This window comes from Thermobia domestica, chromosome 10 (genome assembly GCF_964235325.1).
Source record: "Thermobia domestica chromosome 10, izTheDome1.hap1.1, whole genome shotgun sequence".
NCBI lineage: Eukaryota > Metazoa > Arthropoda > Insecta > Zygentoma > Lepismatidae > Thermobia > Thermobia domestica.
In genome coordinates, this window is record NC_137463.1 from 78156688 (window position 1) to 78176581 (window position 19894).

General features: G+C 33.6%; 1 protein-coding gene across 1 annotated transcript in view; it reads right to left on the reverse strand.

Annotated features, from left to right (window-relative positions):
* LOC145662511 (uncharacterized) overlaps positions 1–19894 on the reverse strand; it is a 507258-nt gene that overhangs the window by 12230 nt on the left and 475134 nt on the right. Inside the window, exon 5 of the mRNA XM_081728161.1 lies at positions 18741–18985. Within this exon, the coding sequence (XP_081584287.1) occupies positions 18741–18985 (245 nt within the window). The remainder of the gene's footprint in view (positions 1–18740; positions 18986–19894) is intronic.

Below are 19894 nucleotides of genomic sequence, written 5' to 3' on the forward strand. Positions count from 1 at the left end.
AACTGTTTACAAATCTTTTCTTATAGACCAGAAATTTGGGTGCGCAGTTTATGACGTAATAATTGTTGGGTACCCAAATTTATACGTTGTACGAAAGGTCTTGAAATTAATTATTAGTTCATATTACAGGATATTTCTGATACTATCTGACACATTTTCTCAAATTTTTCATGTTTCTTACTATCTTGAAGTTTCTTACTAAAATTCATAAATGTAGTAGAAATTTAGCATTAAATAATATGTTGCTATACTGATGAAAACGATATGGGACAAAACAATTCGATAACCAAGGAAGTTCGTCCTCAGATGAGATTTCTTTTATATGTATGTAAAGTGATTATAAAAATTCAGAGCAAGATATCTCTACCAATTAGTAAATGACTGCTTTTCTTTTTTAAGTACCTAAAATCCATTTTTTTTTTTTTTTTAATATGTTTATAAACTCGAATGACATCGAGAAGAACTGTAACTGCTTTGTGCAAAGTTCTTCATCATACTCATTGCTTTGTTTTCTTGTTGTTATTGTTGATGTTGTTAAAGAGTACTTAGTTATCAGAGTGGGTAATCTCTTCATTCATTGGTTCATTACTCAACGGATATGTCATTATAGCTTTTACTGAAACCAGACGAACAACAACGGTAATAATAGTCCTTTAATTTCTTTGCAGATTTTTGTGTGCCACATTTCCTGGAACTGGATTATTAGGAGAATGACATGCATGTCAACGATGAAGACGAAGGCGACTTGACTGAAGTTAATTGTATCTCAAGGAAGAAGACTATGATGCTAAGGACGCTAACATGAGCCATAGAAAAAAAAGCGATAAGGAACAACAGAAAAGTCTTCGATGAAGATCAGAGAGCTCTGACACGATAACTGAGGGAAAATAGCAACAAGCGTACCCAGAAGAAGAGAAACATACTTTTTTTTATATAATGTTCGCTTTTTTTGAGGCCAAAACGTGATTTCATTTGGCGGATCCTAACAAACAAGTACAGCTGATCGATTCGAATCGGTTCTGCAGCTATTACCTCGGGTCTACACGGCAATTTCTCATGCCGGCTATACAGGACAATAGGAAGAGGGGGCGAGGCCGCACGTGCGATTACATGGAACGAGGGTGTGCTGCAGACACGTGGATGGCTATCGTTGTTTCTCAACGAGGTTTTTTTTTTTTCTTATCTTCCTTCCTATTTTATTTTTTCGCATAGGCAGATCCGGAAATTACAAGACAGAATGCTTCGATAACAGCAACATTGTGTATGGTTAGTTACAATTAACAGTTTTACTATGTTACTTTACTCAAAGGTTTGCTAACAATACAGCTTTTACATCAGAAGTAAAATATTATTATCAGTATCATATAGCAATCATACGCTAATAAAGAGAAATCACTTATTGTTTACGTGAGTTATGATTCTCCGCAATCACAAAAAGGAACAGCGGCATGGAAAATAGGAACCCCGTGAGTAGACCCAAAAACTATTTCGATGACAGCAAGAAAAAAAAAAATTGGACAGAAGTTCAAATTTTAGCCTGTGACGAACTATAATGTCATTGATTAATCCTATAAACAAAAGACAATGTGTTAGGAGGAACAATCTCCATAACAAATGCCTAAGCCTACCGACGTAGACAACGGGTTCTCCCATTTGCCGATGGGTAAAGTCCATTAAAAACTTCATTGAATGACCAAACCATATCGCCCGTCTCATATAGCCTCGCTGTTGAAAGGGACGTTAAACACACAATCAACTCAACTCAAACAATATCGCTACACCGAATGACCAAACAATATCGCTGAAGTCTTTTGTGAAATTAGAAAAGCGTTATTACTTGATTTTACAGATGTCTCCCTAATTGCCTTTCAAGAAACAATGCTAGACCAAACAAGGTATATAAAATTATTAAGAAAATTGATTACTCGAATGCCTTTATTATTTCCATGTCCTTAGTCCATACAACGTTTTATTTGATTCACTATTTGGTTCTCCAGGAAAACCTTTCCTAAAATATGTGAGGAGGGGGGAATCTCATTTTTTTTCTTTCTTTTCGAAGCCCGGAATCTTACCCTAATAATATTGAATCTTTTGCCGGAAACTCAAGACACTGATTAAAATGAAAGTTATTTGGGGAACAAGAAATAGTGATTTGTTTTTCTCAACAAAATCTTTGGTTTCAACACTTACCAATCTGAATAAAATATGCAAAATATCATTTTTTTTTCAAGCCTGAAGCAAAATTAAAGAAAGTCACAGTTAAATTTTCCAAGTAGTCCTATATCTTATTCCATTGACAAAGCCACTGATTCTAACTTCGACTTTAGCTTCAATAATACCAAGCAACTCAGTCATATTACGGTTTTCAACATATGTATTTAGTTAATTTGTGCTGAGGTGATACGTAGAAAATATGTAGCTATAATGATAATAATCCTAATAGTAACCGGCAAACATCTCAGTCTGTGCAACATGCTAATCCTAATTATAAACTCATGCTAACAGATGTCGTTACATGCGCTATCGATTGCTAACCTGATGCTAATAGATGTCGTTTACTTGCACTATTGATTGCTAACCTGAAACTAATTGTTATCTTTACCTGCGTTATCGATTGTTAACCTGATGCTAATAGATGTAATTACCTCGTTATCGATTGCTAACCTAACACTAATAAACGTCGTTATCTGTGCTATCGATAGCTAACATGACGCCAATAGATGTTACCTGCGTTATCGATTGCTAATCTGACGCTAATAGTTGTTACCCGCACAATCGATTTCTAACCTGACGCTAATAGTTGTTACCTGCGCAATCGATTTCTAACCTGACGCTAATAGGTGCCATTACCTGCGCTATCGATTGCTAACCTGACGCAAATAGATGTGGTTACCTGCGTTATCGATTGCTAACCTGACGCTGATGTCGTTACTTGCGCTATCGATTGCTAACTTGACGCTAATGGCTGTCGCTATCTGCGCTACAGAGTTTGGGGTGGTTGGCGGGAAATTCAAAATAATAAATAGTTAAATCTAAACAATTAGAGCTTTCAATTAACCACAATTTTAACCAATCGCGTAAAGCAGGGCGAAGGTTCGGATGGAACAACTAGCAATAATAATATCAATTGATGTATAGTTAATATGCGTTAATGTATAATGCGTGATACTTTTCAAAAAGTGTAGTTCACAATTACAATATTTTTGAATACTCTGCTTTCTCTCGATGCCCCTATCCTACACGGCGCCCAAGGCAGTGTCTCGTCGTCTCCCCCTAATAGTGGCTGTGTATCTGTGTGTATATAATACCCCATACTATTTAACTTTGACGACAAAGAGTTAGTTTTTGGTAAATAAAAACGTTAGTCAATGAGTGCAATATTCAATGCAAACACACATTTTGCTTTTCCTTTCGTGCAGAAAATCCATTCATAAACTTGTCCTCCTAATCTGGTGTACAAATTGATCCTAACTGGTAAATTTAGAAGCTTATGTCGGGTATTTACCTTTGAAATTTTATGGAAATTTAACGATATCATGCACAGTAAATCCCTTCTGCGTGTTATTCAACTACATATCAAACATTACCTTATGTTATTGGCATATATGTAACGTAAGTGACTGCTCTTCCAGTTAATGCAGCACAGCCCTGTAGGGGGTACAAGAAGTACATGTATGCATAAGCATGTACTACTCGTGTGTATATGTATACATTTATGCATACGGAATTTGTTGTATGATGCAGATATAGCGTGACACGAGGAAATAAAAAATCTTGTACAAGACTGTTGATTGAAACAAAATGTTAAGTACTTCAACAAGCAAGGAAGATTGGTTGAATTAGCAATTTGCGACTCGTTAGGTCAGTATTTGATAAACACAGTATGTAATCTATCTTTTTAAGTGCACCATTCGTATGCAAAAACGATACTTTAAGATCCATTTTGTTAATCTATTATTTGTTGAATACAAATATCCATCCATCCACCCACATTAATTTTTCATAGTTTAAGACTCCTTCTCTTTTCAGTAACAAGAAACACTGCAGAAAATTCTATTAGATCGAATTTCAGCATGTAGTGGAACTATTTCTTTATATTGGTAATAGAACTAAGAACACCTTCTACAGAATATTAAAATAAAAACATATACGAGAGCGAGTCAAAAATTATCTACACTTTTGTCATAACTTTTCTTACATTGCGCACTTTGTCTTCTGTCCTCGCATATTTTATTGTTATACTTTTCTGGTTATACTGTGAAATGCGATCTTAATTCCTCCATTTTTTTTTTTTTCCTTCTGTTGCAGATATATCATGTCTGCTCCATTAGGAACTTGCATCAAAGAGGAACAACGAGCAGTGATCCGATTCCTCTGGTCGGAGGGTGTAAAAGGGTCAGACATTCATCACAGACTATAATCGCAATATGGAAGAAGCGCACTATCACGTAAAACTGTGTTTTTGTGGCTCGAGAATTTTAAAACTGGTTAAACAAGTGTAACGCACGAAGAGGGATCAGGAAGGCCATCAACCTCCACTACAGATGACAACATTCAGCAAGCTCGAGAGATGGCAATTGTTAGACTCGATTGTAGTACAGTAATGTACGGTATGTAATTACTAGACTTGCATCTACTTTTACTTGTTTGGGCCACTCAAGAATGCTTTGGGTGGTCGCCGATTTGCCTCAGATTTAGACGTGTAAAATGCAGTGCAAAAGTGGCTTCACGACCAACCAAAAACCTTTTATTTGGAAGGAATACGTAAGCTCGTTGACGTTGGGCCAAGTGCATTGATAAGGAGGGAGATTACGTTGAAAAATGATGTGCATAATATAACCCTAGCTTCATGTAAATAAAGTGTAGATAATTTTTGACTTGCCCTCGTATATTCAACATATTCATTAGATGATCACACAAATTCATATTTACATTATAAACTAGTTTTTCCTGAAATTCAGTAAAATTTGACCAAAGCAAACAAATATTATTCATATTACTAATCTTTGTTACAGTCGTCAATATATCATTGCTTTCACCAAACGCATTATCTAATCATGTGTCCTGATAAAGGCAACGATACATAGCTGAAGTTCTAATACAAATTAGTAATTATAATAGTTTGCTTTGGTCCGATTTTATTTTCGCTTAAGTTATTTGTAGTTACAAAACTGGAATCGTTTTGTTTCGTTTCCTCTTTCAAAGTTAATTTCAAAGCTAGAAAGCGGCAGCATTTCGTTTTCTCTTTTGAAGTTAGTTTTAAGACTCGAATCAACAGCATTTCTTTTCCTCTTTTGAAGTTTCCTGAGTTGTGTAGTAATGTATTAGTAAATGTACTTGCTTTCCTGCAACTGTGAATATTGTATATGGGAGTTACGTATATGGGAATTTTTATTTTTATTTTTTTTTTTCCTTGTGATTGGGACGAAGCAGTTGCTAACAAATATAGAAGTAGGATGGGAAGAAATAAAACAGATGACTAGTTATTAACATCTGGGTACTATTATCAGTAAAGACGTAAAGCATGAACGTGAAATAACAGCAGGAACAGAAACTGAGAAAGAAGCATTTAGGAGGAAAAGTATATTTTGTGGATCCTTAAATAAAGAGTTTATAAAAAGACTCATAAAGTACTGTACTATAAGGGACAGAACATCACACAAAAGCGATGAAGAAAGGACGAGGAAGCTTTCGAAATGTGGGAGTGGAGAAGAATGGAGAGAATTAGCTGGGTCGAACAGAAAATGATTGAGAACGTGTTAGAGATAATGGAATGGGGAGAAAAGAACAAGTTTAGGTTTAACTGAAAAGACGAAGAGAAACTCATGGGAACATTGGTTGTGAGAAAGAATTGTATCATTAGAGGAAGTGATAGAAGGTATGGTGGCAGGAAAAGGAGGTAGGGAACGAAAGAGTTTACAGTTGAGACACTGTGTCAGAACACACACAAACCGTACGTGAAGATGACGAAGTTAGCAGTTGCAGGCCGTAATGCACAGGAGTTTCTCAGTCGCTTCAAGTGACCTGCCAATAATGGTAGAATACCTGTGATGATGGTTGAAATGAACTGGAATTTTAGAAATGTGGTTCTACTGATTATTTCTTCAAGCCCAGTTAGATCTCACTTCATTTTTCAAAATTAATTTATATTATTTATAAGCGTGATGGGCCTTGTGCAAAGTTGGTTTTAGTGTTGTATTAAGAACCTGCCGAATGTGAATGCAACTTTGCACAACTCCGCACTTAGTAACACGTAAGTGAAGTTAACAAACGATTTATATCGAAAAAGGCGAACCTCGATTTTTTCGCAGGGATGTCCAAGCACTTTAGGAGAAATCAAGTTAACTGAGTCGCATTCTCTTTTATATTGATTTCTTATATTATTACTATTACGAAGGGAATTAATTATTCATTCCGGGGATCAAACTCGGTATATCATAATTATGAACAAAGAACATGCTACTTTGTTGTCCTCAAGAGTGGGTTCCGATTCGTCAAGCTAAAAGAGCACATCTTGTTTAAGTCAATGAAATATTTCAGGTTTACGTCGCACATATATGCTGTGTAAGCTAAAGGAGATGTGATAATGAGAAATGAATAAAATAGTGGAATGAAGAAAGTGGGAGGAAATGGGAGAACCAGGAGAAAACCCACGCACACGATGTTTGTCCACCACTATGCGTAAGCTTATAGTATATGAATGCGTACATGTTAATTAAAATATTATCTTTGGAATTAATAAATATATTGATAGATAGATGTAAAGAAGCTTATAAACACCTCGAAATCATGAAAATGCACAAACACCTTTTTTCTGTACACAGTAATTTCTCACAGAGGCGACAGAAGAAAAGTCAATAGGATATTTTGAACTACTAAAAAAATAAATGTTGAAGTTCGTAAATGCACACAACAAATGGAGGAGGAGGGAAAGAGAAGCTAAAAAGAATAAGAATGCTCTCACAGCCTCTTTCAGTGCATTTGGAACAGGTCAGTGGAAGACAATGATCGCAATTTTCCAAACCAATTTGTTCGTCTGTCGCCTACAGCGCTTCGACTCATAGGGAAAAAAATCATAAGGAAGGAAAAGAAAAGAAGAAAAAAGCCTAAAAGACGAGAACACGAAACGGAAATGAGACATGAATACTTGTCCTTTTAATGACGATCACCCATTATGCTAATGGAGCTTGGCACCAACATTAGTGACAAAAGTGTAATTCATTTAGAACTTTTCTTTTCTTTCTTTCTTTCTTTTTTTATTATTTGAGATAGAAAAAGGATCTAATTTCTTTTTTTGAAAACTTGAAACGTATCTTCACAACATAATCATCCGATTATACAATGTGCAGGAACGACATTTATAAAACATAGTTACCAACTGGCATAGATTATTCATAATATTTATCAAATTACATCAAAGTAAAATTTCTCTTATAGTAAGTACTGAGAATGTCAGTGGTAAATGATATTAGAAAAGTTGTCTTCCTAGTGTCCTAAGACACTTGTCTTGTTATTGTCAAAAATAAAAGATCGTAGTGGTCATTGAAATTAATAGCATTTTTTAACGTTAAAACTACTTGAGATGGGGGAGGGGATCTAGAACTTATCTATTCCTAGAAAAAGGACATGAATTTAAAAGAAACGTGCTACTTATTATTGTATATTCGCTTATTCCACTGGAGTTTCTTTAGAAGTGGTAAAATAAGTAAAGATGGATTGATAAATTAGGGGAAAAGAAAAGAAGGATTAAACATACACATACTAGAAAAATCTCTTCTTTTGACAATTTTATGACGAAATTAAAATACATATATTATGACTCACAGGCAACAGTTAATAATACTGATCTCTGATAGATGCACAAATTTGCATTGCTGGGGAGAGGGGTTGGTTGTAACGCTAACACACTCAATCGACAGAATGGTGAGAAACTGCCAAAAAAATAAGATTAAATTTCTCTATGCCACCCTCAAAATCCTAGAAACTAATCACAAGTTGTCAGCGTTCTAAAGAGAAATTACTATAATACTCAAGGGATATCTTCGCTCTACAATTATACCTAACTTAAACAACTATTTCGAGCACCAATTTGCCGTTCAGTAAAATGAAAAAAGTATTCGAATAAAACAAGTAGTTGAATTAGATTTTCATGTATCTCAAAGATCAATAACAAGTAGTTAAAAATTAATCATTACCCAACAATTCAACTTTCAACAAATATATTCAGACAATAACAATTGATTTTAATCTTCAATGTTATATATTAGAGTATAGTAAAATATCTCGGAAAATTACCCTTACAAACTTAATTTCCTTCTCTGGTTCAAACTATAATCAACTTTAAGAGCTAAAAAGTAAACCTCTTGCAGTGAAACGTACATTTTTAGTTCAAATTTTCCAACTTTTACAATTTAAATAAGAATAACGTCTTTCAATCTTTCATAGCAAGACGATTGTTACGTGGTAAAAACAAGTCCAATAAAAAAAAAAGTCACTCATTCTAAAATTTTGTTTTACCTTAATGCTGAACACCTAGTTTAGGAGGTAATTTCTACAAATTAAATTCTTACTTCACTTTAGGTGCTTTTTTATTTCTTTTGCCCCCCTGAAATTCTTTTCCACTGTTACTGATTATTTGACACTCACATACAAAATAATACTCCTCTTACACTCCATCATCAACAAAGTAGTAACAATAGATTTTGTTAGAAAGATTAGGTTAAAATTATAATATCAAGTATGTTTAATATTCCTACATTTTATGAACATTGAAAAGTATCTTTAAGTGAACTACAGCATTTATTTTTCTCCTCGCTAGAGTAGAAAGTTGTTAGTACGTTTGCTATTTGAAGAGAGGTTTCAATAGATTTGAATTTATTTTCCTTTCACTTATTTTGTGATTATATATATTAAAAAAAATGTTACGTGCAAAGCTCCTCATAATGAATCAACCACTTTTAACTTTAAATTGTAAAGCATTACTAGTAAGTATATTCCTATTACATTAAATTTATCTTGCTTTGTCCTAGCTTATATATACATAAGGAAACAAACAAAATATAAAACAACTGCGAACATTATTCTCTGATTAATGATTTATTTTGCATTTGTATCAACTAAACATTGGATTAATAAACTACTAACAGATAAACTCTGGTGTATGAGGTCCTTGGTTCGATACCAGCTCGCGCCAAGTGAGCTTTGCGGTGGGCAAACGTGTGCATGGGTTTTCTCGGGGTTCTCCCGTTTCCTTCCACTTTCTTCATTCTATCATTTCATTCGTTTTTCATTATCATCGCCATCTTCAGCCTATCCGGCATAACGGTGGGACGTAAAATTTAAAGATTTCATTTCTTATTTTTACAATGAAATATCATTAGCGTATTTTACAAAATCTATTCTAGAGTCAATTGCCAAGGTCAATTCCTCTCACACCGAAACAAAACCTAATACTTTTTCTACATAACCACGTCTGAACAACCCAACCATAGACTATTGCATTAGATTACATACAGTGTTTCAATAACACTTCCCGTCAACCGATGACAAATCTTCACCTTTATTAGTTGGAAACTCTGGAATTTAAGCTGACCACGTCTTCGTATTCTGTGATCATGCTAAGCGCTAAATTGCTTGTAGAAACAAATGACTGTCATGATAAGAACAAGGCGAAAGTGCTGCAGAGGAAGTACGGTGAAAGAGGAGACACAGAACAAATGAAGTGAATAAAAAATAAAAAGAAATACGCAGATAAAGAAGCTAAGCAACAAAAGCTGCAGAAGAAAATGTAGTTCGTACTAAGAAGAATAATTTCTCTCTACTGTTTACAAAGTTTTTTCTTTGTTCTTTTTAACTATTATAGAACAAACCACTGTCACATGAAGGTAAGAAAATATATCGTCACAAAAAAGGCATAAAGAAAGGAATGTAATGCTTTCTATTTGCCCTTTTCTGAAGGAATGCAACAAGATAGTTAAACCGAAAGTATCAAACAGAATTAACTATCACATTCAAGACAGGAGCGCGTACAAATAACATAATAAAGTATTTGTTTTTAACTGATTATTATTATTATTATTATTATTATTATTATTATTATTATTATTCGTCGAGAACAAACTGTTATTTGCATGTATTCATAACTTCTCCAGAATAAAGAAATTAAGTAAACAAATTTTTGTTTAAAAACACACCTAGAATTACTTTTCTTTCGTAAATCTTCAAAGTATAAACAACATTAACTTTAAAAAATAATCTCAAATTACATTTTACTGAAACAGTAGCGATTAACGAATCCAAGGAACAGTTTGTTTACGACAAAAAAAAAAGTGAGATTAACAAATGCTTAAATTTAGATTGAGTGTTTACATGAAGCCGAAGAGTTTAAGGCGTGTGATGCCGAGTTCGATTCCTAATGGGAGCCGTGGCTCCGCCCTTTGCATAATTTTGGGGGAAGCATTCATGTATATCTATTTCGTTGTCAGATATTGTCTACAAGAAATCAATCAGAATGTTAACACAAATACGGGGTCTCCAGCAAACTTGGAGGACCTAAGCCCTCTCGGTTTATCCAGAAACGGCGCCCGTGAATGAGGAAACAAATTTTGTTGTGTCTATGACATACCGTTATGGGGTAATTATGATGCTATTTGAATTAAAATATACGAAATTCTTATTTAATCTTAAAAAAAAAAAAAAAAAAAAGATAACTAATGAAAAGCAAAGAGTTAACTACCAGTACATAACTAAAAGCAATTTGTACTTGTCCACTATAGTGTCTTATTTTCTGTCTAGGTTACTGGGGTATTTATTGCATGAAAACTGATGAGGACGAGTTATCTGCTAATAATGGTATGTTTGGCCAAGACTTGGTTTAAAATGTCTATAATTCATAATTAACACTTAAATCAACAATACCGGTATCGAATAGATGTTTAGTCTAGCACGCACTTCTTATGTATGAGAAATTTTCAATAGGATAACAGCGAATTGATGCAAATTTCAGAATTCCTTCTTCCCCCAGCACATAAATACATGAAATAAATAGATTAACACGAAATAAGTACCAAACAAACAAACACACTTTTTAAGCAAATGTATTATTAAAAGTTCATGAGTATGACTGAAATCTTTCTTTCAGCGTAACGTCCCACGATTATCATCCTTTAGGCTAAGGGAGACGGATGATTAAGGCAAGAGAATGATGATTAAGCAATTAGTAGAATAAGAATGTGGCAGGAAACGAGAATACCGCGAGAAAACCCACGGACACGAGGTTGTCCACCACAAATTTACTTGGCTGGGGATCGAACCAAAGACCTCATACACCAGAGGTAAGCGCTCTTCCACTAAGCCACCGTGTCCCCAGTATGACTAAAATACTTGTAGAACTTGAGCTTATGGAGTTCGCATAATAATCAAGGATAATAGGTCTCTATACAACGGGCATTTTTGGATCAAAAGATCCAATATATTTGAGGAAAAAATTTTCTTGTAGCCCTTATATCTGGAGAACTACATATAGTGTAGCCAAACCCAAATTATCACTTAGCTCAGTATGATGTGCTTATTTCGTAGAAAATACGAAAATTCGATTTAGGGGCCGTTCAAAAATTTTGTGGCCCCTGATCCAAAAACTAATTATTGGCCAAGATCGCAATCTTTTGATTCTTTTTCTTTAATCATTCCTAAAATTATTGTTTCATATATAACATGAACAATTAGATACTGGAGCTTTAACAACTACAATAATTTTGGGTAACCAGAAGGAAATACGACAAATTTATCTGCATTCAATATTGCGGGAAAAAAAAAATCAAGTCATCAAAAACAAAAGGAAACCGAGATCAGCTTAAACGCATTATCAATGTCTGTAAAACAAGAAACCGTAACTTAACAAATTCTACAAGTATGTATGGATGCATTAAAGAAAAGAAGGAATCACTGCATGAACAGAAGTGAACAATAGAAATTACTGTTAAGTATGTATTATTTTGAAAAATGGCATTCCCTTTGCTAAAGGAAAACAAATATAGGAAATAATTGTAGCCATTGGAATGGAAAATATTCGAGTATGATCTCATCAACGAAACATTACCAATTTATGAAATATTTGAACAAGACTATAGAACACCATATTTGGAAAATTACATTCGACTAACGATCCCATTGTTAAGAAAATCAACAATGCAATGCAATAGAAAGAACTAATATTTCAGGTGGTGGTGGTGGTAGTGATGATACTACTACTACTACTACTACTACTACTACTACTACTACTACTACTACTACTACTACTACTACTACTACTACTAATAATAATAATAATAATAATAATAATAATAATAATAATAATAATAATAATAATAATAGGATAATAAATTCATTTCTTTATTGCAATTATTGTCTATCTTGTTGTTCTGCGAGTATGAAGTTCATTGTGTAATTTAGGTCAGTAATGGTCATTTTTAAAATGAATTGAAACCCGTTGAGGATAAGGACAAAATAAGAACCACACTTGGGGGCTAAGCAAATTAAAATAAATTAATAAATAAAAGTAAACGAACAACGATGGCCACTTAAGAACATCATTATTACTCAAATATTAAAACAATACCCTGTTCTTCATAGGAACAATGGTGAGATTTGTCATTTTATTAATTTATTTAAGAGTTTGAAAGAGAAATCATACATGACTTCTCTTTTAATTTTAATTTTAACTTATGAAGCGGATCCAGCCCACGGGCCACCATTTAACAATCATAGTTTTAGATTTATTTTCTGGACAAAATGCACCGCTTTCCATTTATTTATTTATTATTTTTTATTTATTTTATTTTATTTTAACTTTCGAACGACATAGTTTTCGGGGTCGCTAAGATGAATAGTAATACTCCAGATGCTGTTCAACTTTAGCCTTCATCGCCAAAGAAGTTTGGAGATGGAAACAATAACATGCCCAAATGACCTGTCGAATACATAGTTTTTCGGGATCGCTAAACTGATTGGTGATAGACCCAATGACATTTGAGCCCAAATTTAGGCAAGAAGGGACATGGCAGATGGTCCAGAAACTGACAGGGATAGCGCCAAAGGCGTTGCTCTTTGGTATTTATTTATTTCACTCATCTCTTCCCCTTCAAACATGATATATTGCAAAAAAAAAAAAAAAAAAAACCTTATCCTCTCCTTGGGGAGAAACGTAAACAGATAATTAGATCAGTAGATTAGCTAGTAAATAGATAATCTTTCCCATCAGAATAAAAACTATTAACTAACATTAGGAACGAACGTCATACTTTCTAACACCATAAAAACTAGACTTCCTTTATTTTTATATATAAAAAAAAAAGAAACAAACAATTTACCTTTAAATATAATTTCGTTCAGCTCGATTGTTCCTGCATGTTTCATCTTTGTATTATAGAAAATTCTATTTAAACAAAATTCAAAGTGTTTCTTTTTTTAATCATAATGTTGGACAATGGTTCATATCTCATCAACCATTCTGTATACTGTTGTCTTGCTGGTGTAATAGTAAAAAGCTTGAAGAGAGTATCTATCTATCGATATATATCGTATATATATATATCAATAAGCAATGTGGTTATCGTATAGGATCATTTTTAAGATTCATAAAATAGTTGTTTCTCGATTTTTTGCGAAAACTACGCATAAGGATTCACACTCCCATATCATCTTGTTCACCTCAATAAGATTTATCAATTTGTATATGTCCTTTTTTCTTCTTTCTTTTTAAGCTATGCGCTAATGGTATTGTTCAATTTAGATAGTTTGTCAAGTATTATTGAATGAATGTAATGGTAATTAACAAATACACGTTAAGTCCACGTAAGATTAAACACTGAATAGTGTATTTCAATGCTAATCAATATCTTTTTCAGTGTGATCGACTACGATGGGAGGGAGACTTGAAAGCTCATTAGCTTTTGCAACTCTTCCGGACTCTATCAGAAAAAAAAAAGAAATCGTGTTTACTCAAAAAGGTCAAACTACTTTTTTTATATTTGTTTCTTTTTATAGTATTATACAAGAAAGTTTGGTCACCCGCATTGCTGCTACTGAGCAATACATCATCTACAGTAGGATAAAATGCTACGATTTTTTTCTCCCTTTTTCTATCCTTCTTTCTTGCAGGGGGAAGTTCGAAGTGTCATGCTTTTAAATTGCGTAGCTACAAAAATTGAATACAGAGAAGAAATAACAGTTGTGAAGGAGGAGGCAGGGGGGCATAACAGGACAAGAAATAAGATCAGAAGCAATAAGGAGGCAGAAATTGCAGTTAAGAGAACAGGACAACGACCTACCTCACAAGAGGTCGCTACTATCTAGAATTGACAGAAAAAATAATAATTGACACTTAAAAAAAATTACAGTGGAAGAAAAAAGATTAACGTAGAAAGTAGCATAATTTTTAACTGCTATTACTGGCGGAATTGGGCGTGAGATTCGGTGCATTAGTTGAAATTACACCAAAAGAGCTGGCGCAGAGCTGCAAAAATCTCCAAATTGAAATGAACCACTTACTTCTTATTCTCCACACACATTTCCAGGTCTTCTTCTAATGTATTATTCAAGCATTATAGATTATCTAGTATTGTACAACCTTTCTTAACTAGGTTGGTGGTATTGTTACGAAAGAACTTCAGTTTTAATACCTCTCAACAACTTGTACTTGTGTATGGAAAAAGGTAGTGAACTGGAAAAGTTCATTCTCTGTCTTCTTCCACAAAGTGCATGCCACTGCAATTTCAAGAAATTGACTTTGGCTTCACACCTGTTCATGATGATAACTAACATATTTTCTGCAGCATACTTTATGTACAATTACACATACCTCAAGCGTTAGATCGCGGAAGTTAACAAATTTACAGGTAAAGGGAGCACCCACCTTTGAAGTTAACTAATTTTTGGATCAAAAGATCCATTATATTTCAATCAAAAAAATTCTTGTACGGCGTATATCTGGAGAACTACATATAGTGTTGCCAAACCCAAACTATCACTTAACTCAATATGTTGTGCTTATTCCTTAAAAAATATAAAAATTCAATTTAGGGGCCGTTCAAAAATTTTGTGGCCCCTAATCCAAAAACTAATTATTGGCCAAGATCGCAATCTTTTGATGCATTTTTTGGATCATTCTTAAAATTCTTGTTTTTATAATTCATTCGACAGTTATTAATATCATTGGTCTATAGTGCATCAACAACAACGACGTTTTAGTATGGAAGAATGCTTTGGAGTAAAACTAAAATAAGAATTTAAAAGTAAGGCTGAGTTTGTATCAGCATGGTTATATGCTAAAGTTACTACACATCCCTGTTTCCTGGGAACAGTCTCCTAATTTTCCAGCATTTTAAACCAGAATCTGTATGCTCCGTGACTGAAGTTAAAATTGTCCCCGAATACATTTTTAAAATCCGATAGCCTTATTATATGAAGATATTAGATTTTCAAGTCATTACGTTTTTAGTATGATTTTGAAAAAGTTCTATTATTTCCTCTACCTAATTTGAATTATAGACAAAGATGTGCAGTGACAAATAGAATCATCTGGAGCGTAAAGGTAGACGGACATATCTGTATGTGTGAAGTGGAAAAGTCTGAAGATAGTCAACATACGCTTCTGTCTACTTGACTTCCTCAGGTTGCCTCACATAAACATCAGAGTCTTATTGAAACAAAGGTATAATGATACAACTATTTATTATTATTATTATTATTATTATTATTATTATTATTATTATTATTATTATTATTATTATTATTATTATGCTGTAAAAAGAAATTTTATTCATATCAGTCCCAAAATAAATGTATATTGCACTTTATTTTTGTTAAATTGCTGATGAGGGCTGTTTCAAGCAGTACGAAAATGTTATTGCATTCTTCTATGTCGCATTTTCTGAATTTTATTGAAAGTAATCCTAATACAATTACGAAAAAAAAGAAAATACTTCATTTTTAACTTTTGTCCTCAATGACTTCACTTACCTATGTTCTTTACGTAATGTTCTGTACAAGTATACACAGTACATCGACGTCAACTACTTCAATTGTTAAGTTTCACTCTCCAATTTTTTTCATACCATACGACAAGAGATGGCTATTATATGTACACAGAGTTGTTATTCCTGATCATTATCTGAGATGTATCATTAAGAGAAGTGTTAAAATATTTGAGTCATAAACTTTGAGTAAAATACAAGGACTGCTTGAAGAGATGTTTTAGTTTTAAGGATGATTACATGAATTCCCCGATGTATTGAATAGATTTGTGCTTGTGAAGTTTTCGTCGATACCGACAGTTTGTTCCCATTTTGATAAATCAATCTTCAGTGTTATCTATTGTACTTGACTACTAACGACAAAAATTACCGAAGTAATAATAATAATAAAATAAAACAACTTCATTTGAGGTCGTTGAATTTATAGTAATTGTTTAACAACGTTTTACGGTAGTTTTCGCCACCGGCAAAGTGCCCAATGAAGTAAGTAGACCTGTTCCTCCCCTGATTAGATCTTTTGCTATAATCTTGTTGTTTTCATTTGAGAATGTATTACGGCTATTTTATGTGCGAACAATTAAAAGGTCGTTGATTAATCATAACCGAATGTCGGTTTCTTTTGAAGTTTCCTGTGCGAACATTTGTTATAATACAAGAACAATTTGACATCTTTAATGGAAGATCGAATTTAAACAGTGTTGAATACCTGTGACATTTTTTCTTTTTTTGATTGATTGATTTATCCGGGGAATTATTTTTGTGTTCTATTTTAAAAGAACCGGAATTTGAGAGGTTTAATTTTAACAATTTCTTCTTACTTGGTGAAAATTAAATTTTTGTTTTTTTTATATATATATATATATATATAATTTTAATATTTAATAATCGAATTTAAATAATATATAAATAACGCTCATTCGTTTTGAGAAAACAAGAGACATTTAACTAGAGTTTAAAAAGAAATCAGTAAAGCCATACCATCAGAATTTCTAGTAAAAAGAACATACCATTAGAATTCCTAGTAAAAAAACATACCATTAGAATTCCTAATAAACTATACTATTAGAATTCCTAGTAAAAACCATACCAACAGAATTCCTAGTAAAAAACATACCATTAGAATTCCAAGTAAAAAACATACCATTAGAATTCCTAGTACAAACAATACCAATAGAATTTCCAGTAAGACCATACCATCACAGTTCCTACTAATTTCAAAGAAATAGAAAAATAATTCCCCATATTTGCAAATGGGCTTTAAAAAAAGTAAGAAAAATATGACAGGTACTCGAAAACCGTCAAAAATTTCAGTTCTACATAGTATAGAACACTCTAATATAAAACAGATTTCATACGGGTTAGACCAATGTTATAGCCATCAGTATGTAAATTTCACTAGACCTCTATTATTGTCACTTCTTCAAATAAACAGTTAGGAAATTTTTTAATTTACAAATCTATTTCATCGCGTTAAACGAAGGAGACGGAATCTCTACTTCCAGCATACATGCTTATACCGTATACACTGTAATATATGACCTTCGTAGATACGAAAAAATATATAATGGTGTTAAATTCTACTTATTCGACTATCTTTACCTCCACCCCTATCCCAGATTTATGTGGCGTATAATATTTTAATTGAACACTAGGACACTGCGTATATAATATCATGGATATCAGTTTTCTTGAGGATTTCATACGGAAATTCTATTTATAACCCGTAATATTTTGAGCTGTGGCAGAGACGTACGAAAGAGGTGGGTCTTGGGGGTCCACATTTCTGCTCCGAAATCTCAACTTCTCTGCAAAATCTAGTCTAATTTTAGGAATAATCTTACGAATTTCAATATAATTTATCCTCATATTGAATTTAGACATCTCGAAAAACTTTAGACTCCCCTCGAAATAAATTCCTATGTACACTCATGTCCAAAATTATTCTCGCATGTCTATAAATATGTTGTTGTAGAAATATAATTTGACAACGAATTCTCCCGGTATTTCTTATAATGTTATAGTGCTGCCAAAATGTATTGAGCCGTGACAAACATGAGAACTAAAGCTCACACCCTCGACACACCGACGCGTTGAGCCAATAAAGATTCAGATGTTGCTAAGCGAGAGAGCCTTAGCGAAAGGGAGTGGGACTCCTTCAGCCGATAGCAGTGCTTGGAATAGAAGACTAAGTGCCAAGTCAATGTGGTACATCTATAGTATGTGTATAATAGGCAAAGACATGTATTTGGCAAATTTCATGTCAAAAGAGCAGTAAATAAGAACAAAAAACGAAAAAAAAAACTTTTATTGTTCATATAGCAACATTTTGTTTCACTCACTCTAATTTTCGTATTTATAATTCTTTTCCTATGAACTTTACAACAAATATACATTTCCCGATTATACACTAGTAACAGTATTAAAAGTACCCTGCAGAATCATTATCAAATTATAATCTTACAAGAAGACATTTATAGATATTCGACAATCATTCTGGGCATGAGTGTACATGTCTGGCTGTGACTATAAAAGCGGAGCTCCATTGATACATCAGCCACTTGGTCATAAGCACTAATTGCGTTAGAGTTGAAAAGCTTTCAACTTTGATGCGGACACGATCCCACAACAATGACAATAATACTCTCTGACCATATACAGCTAAACACACTCATGAAATCTAATCTAAAATATTAAGGAATAACATCTTACCTGTGTGCGTTCTTTTGTGTGCTTTCAAATGGGAACTCTTTGTGTAGACTTTCTCACAACCTTCGAAGTCACATTTGTGAACTTTTCGTTTCCGTAAACTGTTCTCGTAGTGGTCTCCGGAACTTGGTGACGGTGAGGTGTTAGGCGACGTGGTTCCTCCAACGAGGAACGAGCTCATTCCGTTCAGTCCGTTTTGCGCATGTGGTGGTGGGGACGTTTTCATTGGATGTCTCGCATGGAACGCTCTGCAACGAAACAAAACAATTAAGATTGAAATTTTTGAATAAAATACCAGAATTAGCATTGACATCATATATTACAGTAGACTTACGATTGTCCGAGGTATAATTGGGACCAAACCTATTTCTGGAACATCTTTTGGGCTCCATTTAATACTGCGATGTTATACACGATGACAGATGGCTGAACCCGACGACTTGGGACTTAGCGGTTTGGCGACAGCCAGTATGCGCTCCATCTTATGCAATAACGGTAATCTACATTTTTTGGTTATTCCAGAGGCTCGGTTAACCGGGACTTGAATACTTGTGAGTCTACTGTGATTATTAATTAATTTTCATATACTGAATTTTGTTATTACGTTTGATAAATATAGTTAAATTTAGTTCCATAAATTGTAAAACTAATGATAAGCAATAAAATAAAGAAAAAACAAATAGGCTAATTACTTTAAATGGATTTATTTTCTCAAAACAGGATTTATAACATAAGATACAATATAGGCCTACTGGCTGATGCGTGCTTGTAATTTCTTGATAATATTGCAAAAATCTACTTCAGTCTTCAGTATCGGTAGGACACTTGCCGCAAACTGAGAAGCTTCCATGTTCCATGATCTTCAATATTGGTAGGACACTTGCCGCAAACTGAGAAGCTTCCATGTTCCATGGTCTTCAATATTGGTAGGACACTTGCCGCAAACTGAGAAGCTTCCATGTTCCATGGTCTTCAATATTGGTAGGACACTTGCCGCAAACTGAGAAGCTTCCATGTTCCATGGTCTTAAGTATTGGTAGGATACTTGCCCCAAACTTAGAAACTTCCATGCACCATGGTTTTCAGTAGTGGTAGGACACTTGCCGCAAACTGAGAAGCTTCCATGTACCATGTCTTCAGCAAAAGCTTTTCGTCTT